At 58.7% G+C, this 6,305-nt stretch overlaps 1 protein-coding gene across 1 annotated transcript in view; it reads right to left on the minus strand.

Moving 5' to 3' along the window:
- Positions 1-21: 21 nt before the first annotated feature.
- Positions 22-6,305, minus strand: part of LOC109295460 (disintegrin and metalloproteinase domain-containing protein 18-like) — a 31,909-nt gene continuing 25,625 nt past the window's right edge. Inside the window, exons 16-21 of the mRNA XM_019514311.1 lie at positions 6,240-6,299; positions 5,925-6,005; positions 5,209-5,320; positions 3,194-3,350; positions 626-658; positions 22-255 (exon numbers count right to left, since the gene is read on the minus strand). Of these exons, the coding sequence (XP_019369856.1) occupies positions 249-255; positions 626-658; positions 3,194-3,350; positions 5,209-5,320; positions 5,925-6,005; positions 6,240-6,299 (450 nt within the window). The 3' untranslated portion in view covers positions 22-248. The remainder of the gene's footprint in view (positions 256-625; positions 659-3,193; positions 3,351-5,208; positions 5,321-5,924; positions 6,006-6,239; positions 6,300-6,305) is intronic.

The following is a 6,305-nucleotide window of genomic DNA, read 5'->3' on the forward strand; positions in this document are numbered from 1 at the left end:
AGACACCCCCACCGACTCCCACTGGGACTCGCAGCAAAACACACGCCCCGTGCAAAGCTGCGGCACCCACTCAGGAGAAAATACACCAGGCCCGCTCATAACAACAGGCACCCGCTTCTGCAGGAAGCCCCGCGGGGCCGCTCCATCCTTCTCGCGGCCCGTCTTCCAAACACCACGTCTTGGGTTTTCTGCTGGCTCATACTGTCTGCTTCTAGAAATTCCCAGCACGGGCCCTCAGCTCCTCCGGGCTACGCCCTGCAGCAAACAGACCAAGGATGTAAACGCCCTGCTGCTGCCAGGCTCCAGGGCACAGCGCTAGGCCAGCAGGTTGGCAACGGCAAACTACCGCGCACGCGAGAAGCTCGCTCTAGGCACTCCCGACGTTTCTACACCTTGTTTTCTTGGACTGCACGTGGCAGGCATCGCGTCGGCCAGAGCGGGCCAAAGGCTTGCACACTTGCAGTCCCTTTCACCCTCACCTTCAGGATCAAAGCGGCATCTTTTGGATTGAGAAGGCAACCGCCTAGCCCCCGAGCAAAGCTTTCGACACGTCCATCTGCCACATACTAACAGCAAAGCAACCAGCGCTCTAGGCCTACAGCACCGTTAGACAGCTGACATTTACCTGGGATCTCCTGGCTTGTCCGCGTCTTCTAGGCTGCATTGAGAAATAAAGACGCAAAGGCTGTAAATCGGGCACCGGATGCGTGTCCTACGCCGTCTCAAACTTACAGAAAGACAACTCACTATCACGCCCATTATATTTAGCCATGGGCACTCTCCCATGCCCTTGCTCCTGGGCCACAGCGTTACATATCCGCCCGCCGTTCCCCATGCATCTCACGATCCTCTTCCTCAGCCTCCCCATGTCCGGGTGCCCTCCGGGCTTGTCACCTCGCTACCAGAAGGTGTAGGGGGGATTGTGGGCAGCTTTCTTACTTTCCAAACAGACTTTTCCCCAGAGAGGGTGGCATTCATGCTGCTCCCCGGGGCCGAGGGCCCGGCTGGGGAATTTCCTGCCGGTGTCTAGCCCTCCTTCCCATTTCCACAGAGCCATACCCACATGCCGCAGGGAGCCAATGAGGACCAGGGGCGTCTGGGCAGCTCCACCCCACCCTGGGGCATGGCAGTACCCTCTGTGCTGCCATTGGCAGCGCGGGCAAAAATCCACGAGAGCCTCTGGCCCTGTCTGCTAGTCGCCCGTGGCTGGCTAATCACCCTTGGCGAATCTGCACGCACGGGCATATCTTCCCCTACTCGAGTGGCTCTTCAGACCGTGTCGGGATAGCCAATGGCTATTTGGGAACTCACCCGCATACACCCTGCAGCTTGCGGGCCTGTACAGGGAAGCAGCTTTCCTCCGCTCCCAGGTTTCAGCATCCTTCCTGAGTTCCCGCATGGGAAAGGAGAGGGCTTTCTGGGGAGCGGCAGCTCCAGCTACAGGCCCTGGCCCTCGAGGACTACCCTCAGTGCCCTTCAAGAAGGAAGGCAGCTCCCAGACCCATAAGGTGCCTAATCGTTATCACACCTGCCCTTTGCTTGTTGATGGTGAGTATGGCAACAGCTCGACCAGGCCTACACTTCAAATCTTGGCCACCACATGAAAAGCACAGCGCTTCTCGAGCAAAAATGCCAAGGGGCAGCCAGGACCATACCGAATAGAGCCACCCCACTCGGTCTCACTCGCTGTGCGAGATTAGGTCACGCCAAGGAGATGGTTCACAGAGAACCGACCCGCTCATCATGCGCTCGTGTGTGTGCGTGTGTCTCAGGAGCCAAGGCAGAAAAGCGACAGATGCATCTCAATGGACCTAGCAGCTAGAGGAAACAAAAGGCTAAACAGATAGCTGAAGAGAAGCCTGTAAAAGAGACAGGGAAGATGTCCTGCACGTGACAAACCCCCTAAGGTACAGGGTGCTAAAAATGTCTGACCCATTCCAAGTGTGCGGGGGGGTTTGAAAAACAAACCACCGTCTGTACGAGCTCCTGCAAACATGCCCGACTGACACCTCTAAGCATCCTGTCCGACTGCTCAGGCCCATTGCCTGTAAACCGACCTACAAGGACAGGATCTGCAGAGATGCACACCTTTTACCCCTACACAATGCAAGAACGGGAGCCCAGCAACTGACAGTTATGAGATGGCGAGCAACACCCTTTCCTCCCCTTTTGTTCGGACTCTAATCAGCCAGCCATCAAGGAAAAGGGCTTCTGAGCGATACAATGAAATAGGCTAAGACCTCAGAATTTGCCAGCGAGGCACGCGCTCCAGGAGAAGCAGAGAGACATCGCTGCTGCATCGCACCTGGCTTAACCAGCAACGGGTCCTGCGTGATACAGGCTGCCAGACTGGACCGGCTTCCTTCGCTGGCCTCGGGGAGAGAACGCTACCGCTGCTAAACGTGTGCTAGGACTCTGTGGAGTAGTGCATTTTAGTTTGGGAAAGAGTCTTTTTCTGCCTTTTGGTTTTATAAGATGCTGGCTGCATTGTTATTAAAGCCTTTCTGCTATGGCTTTGCCGGGCGTTGTGTCAATTCGTGGGGCACGAGGTTCAAACACCTGCCCTCTCAGTGCAGCAGGCTCACACCCACCACAGCCTCGCAAGGCTTGGCATATCCACTGTGACACTCGCAGGTCTCCCGTCTCAGCTGTCCAGGGAGGCTGGGGAAGCCTACATCAGCAGCCATCCCACCAGCCCTATGAAACGAAGGGCGAACTACCTTTCGCTGCTCTGACAGTTTCTGCTCAGCCTGCTGTTTTGCAGCCCTCTACCACTGCCAGGCCTGCATGGGGCAGCCCAGTCAGAGATGGCTGCCCCACTGGGCGCGCCTCCTGCCCTAACGCGCTCCCATTAGGCTGAGCTGCCAGCCCCACTTCTGCCGTTCTGATCCATCTTGCCCGTGGGCTCCTACCATTCGGCTACGGCTCGTCCCACCTTTGCAGTCCCGTCATGCCCAGACACCTCCTCCCGTCCCTCCACTAAGCCCTCAGGGCAAAAGATGGCGGAAGCGCTCCAGACGCTGGCTGAGGCTCCCTGCCCTGGCCCAGGGCCCTGCAGTCTCACCCGGACTTCTCCACAGCGGGGGATTTCCTGCGGCATGCCACCCAGCTACGGCCCTCCTGTGCCTCCCCCAGGCCCAGGCAGATCCCTGAGCCAAATGCCAACCGTTCCCCTACAAACAGACCCATTTACTTGTCAGCCTGCAGCTCCTCCTTGTCGCAGCACTGCGCCAGCTTCTTGCGCTTCATCACCAGGAAGACAGAGCCAACCAGGACCGGCAGAAAGAGAAAGCAGCTCAGCAGCAGCCAGTTCCTCATGGCAGTTGTGCGGACTCCGTCGGCAATCGGACCTACAAAGGAAACGATCGTTACTGACAGCGCGGGTCCTGAACGTGCGGTCTCCCAGCTCCCACAGACCTGCCAGGGCAGGGTGCGGGGCTCCAAGGCCAGGGGAGTGCGGCTCTGGGGCGGGCTGTCCACGAAGGACGGGGCCCCCGCTGGCAAGTTCCAAGGCTGGTTTGCCTCTTGCCCCGCTGTCAGCTGAGGGCAGCCCCGGAGCTGGGCTCCTTCGGGTCTGCCGCCTACGCAGCCGGACCAGTTCTACTCGGGGCGGGTGCCGTAACCTTGACGCCACCCACTGCCGCAGGAGCTGGGAACAGCAAGCTCTGCGCACCTCACATTTCTCACATGCTCGACCCGGTACAGGTACCCCTGCCAGCCTGCCTGCAAAAGCCCCAACGCGCCCTAGCATGCTCTGTGGCGGGTGCAGAGATCCCACCTCAGGAACACAGCTGGGTATTCGTATCCCTCCGCTGTTTCCACCACGTGAGGCGGGCCAGTAGGGGGTGCTCCTGCGTTGAGCCACCCACCTCCCTGCGCCCAACCACCTTCCAGGCTCCGAATGCCTCCCTAGGGGCGCCTTATGTCCGGCCGACCCCTCTCCCGGAGCACACTCGCTAGTCTGGGGGTAACGTGCCGCCACCACCCCAAGAATGGACTGTCTCGCGGCCCTGTGTCCTTGGGGTAACACAGGCCTAAAGTCCCACGGGTACTCAACCCAGTACAGGCACTTGGGGTACTTCCCCAAGTCCGGGGGCAAAAAGGTATAGTCTCCCTTAGTCCACAGACCTAAGGGGTCTCTTAGGCATAATTTAGACCCACCCCTCAAGAAGTCTCCCACACCAGTCAAAAAGGAGAACTTTATTGATTACAGGGGGTAGGGTAAACTAGGGTACAGGATAGAGCAATATCTAGAAATCCTAAAGAGCAAACAGTCTGGCTGTGGTAGCCTTTTGATTATGCATCTGTTATACTTCCAGCTAAATATCTAATCAGATTGAGTAGCTTACTCACAAGCATCTTCCAAAGGCAGGTGAAGTTTCCCTTTGGAGGCAGGCGGTTCCTAGCTCGTGAGTTTGGGGGGAGAGAGCCAGTTTCAGATGTTAAGGCTTCTCTGTCCCCTGCCTGGCTGCTGCGTCACCTCATGGCCGGAGAGGAGAGACCGCCTCCTTCCCCGTCCTAACTTATATAGCCCCTGTGACCTCATTCACCTGGGCCAGCGGAGGTCAGCCCCAGTTGGCTGTCAGCCAACCAATCTGAAATGCATCACCTGTTACCGGGCAGATTCCAGCTCCCCAGGTAGAAACCCCTTACCCAGGTAAGTGATGCAAGTCACGTAAGCAGAGGGAGCAGGTTTCCCCCTCCCTCAGGAATGCAGCCAGCTCCAGTTCCCCAAAGAGCCAGGCTGAGGGTGTGGTCCCCTGTGTGCTGGGCCCACCCTAATTGAATGGTCACAGCACAGAGATTTAAATCACAGTGTCACAGGGCAGAGATTTTTGGGGAGAAACCAAGGTGCTTCCTGCCACATGCTCTAGCAACTCACACCGGGCAATGGCGCGCCAGGACCATCATCACTGGGGTCACTGGCCGGGGAAGAGAGGCTACGTTTTGGCCGCACGCCGAGAGAGCGCACCAGTAATTCCCGAGTTGCTGTCGCTGGGCATGGCTGCAACGGGCTCTGGCGGGCAGAAGAAAGGGGGGGCTACCCTCCTTTTTCCCCCACCACAGTTCAACAAGAGGTTCTCTCGCCGCACTTTGCCCCCTAATGGGGTGTCTCGGCTGCACTGTGGGATCCGTGTCAGGAAATTGCCCTGGGAAGCATTTCAGACATCAGTCTGGAAGGAAAAGGACCGTGTCCGGAATACTGACCGCTTCTGAAGTTGCTGTCAATGCTTCCCCCAAAGCCAGCTTTCGTCTTAATGGTGCAGTCGGGCGGCATCCAGCCAGAGTCGCAGTGACAGTTTCCTCTGTTGTTGCAGACCTGTGAGACAAGCGTGACAGAAGGGGGAACGAGGCGGCATGTCGCAGGCTGCCCCTGTGCTCCACCAGCTCTGGGGCACTCCCGCCACCCGTGCTTGCAGGCAATCCTTTTGCTATCCCTCCTCATCCCCATCTCTGGTCTGCTAGCTGTGCACAAGCCCATCCCTGCATCCACGTCACAGCTCAGGCCTCAAGGGTTCCCTGAGCCCACGTTTCTCGAGGTGCCGTGAAGAAGGCAGTGCGGGTTTGGAGCCGGAACCAATTCCAGGTGGCATGCGGCTGTGCTCCTGGCCTCGCAGACTGGCCCAAGGCTCAGGGCACTGCCCTCCAGAGAAACTCAACACCGACCCAAAGGGCGCAGGCCCATATCAGCGCGACGCCGTGCTTCTCAGCCCAGGGGTGCCAGCAGTTCCTCCCACCCTGGCTAGGGAACCCGTGAAGCACCCGAGCTGCTTGGGAGATGGACAGTGGCTTTCACCGTCTTTCACTGATGTCCACCACGTGCCAGCTGCGTTGCCAGACTGTGCAGGCCAGGGGTCAGCCCGCGCCTGCGACTCCCCAACGGGGTCGCTCCCTGCAGTAAGACACGTGCTGCTTGCACTCACCCCGTGATTGTTGCATTTGGCCTCTATGTCACAGTTGTAGCCCAGGATGGAAACGTCCACGCACCTCCGGTTCATGCAGATCTACAAGCCAGGCAGAACCCCGATTCACCGTTGCTAGAAATCACAGCCCGCACCGTGCCCGTCCTTTTGGGGGCTGCGCCAAGACTCAGGGCCCTCTCCCCAGAGCCAACATCACTCCACCACTGCCGGCCTGGGGCGTGGATCTGAGAGTGACGGGGACTGCCCCTGCTGCCAAAAGCGCACCCTTTCCTGGCGCGCATGGCCACCGCTACACCGCCGCGAGCCTTTGCTTACCTTCTTGTCCCCGCAGACGGTGCCGTCGCTCACCGCCATGGGGTCCGTCTTGCCCAGGTCCTGCAT

This window comes from Gavialis gangeticus, unplaced genomic scaffold, assembly GCF_001723915.1.
Source record: "Gavialis gangeticus isolate Ggan-Ray unplaced genomic scaffold, GavGan_comp1, whole genome shotgun sequence".
NCBI lineage: Eukaryota > Metazoa > Chordata > Crocodylia > Gavialidae > Gavialis > Gavialis gangeticus.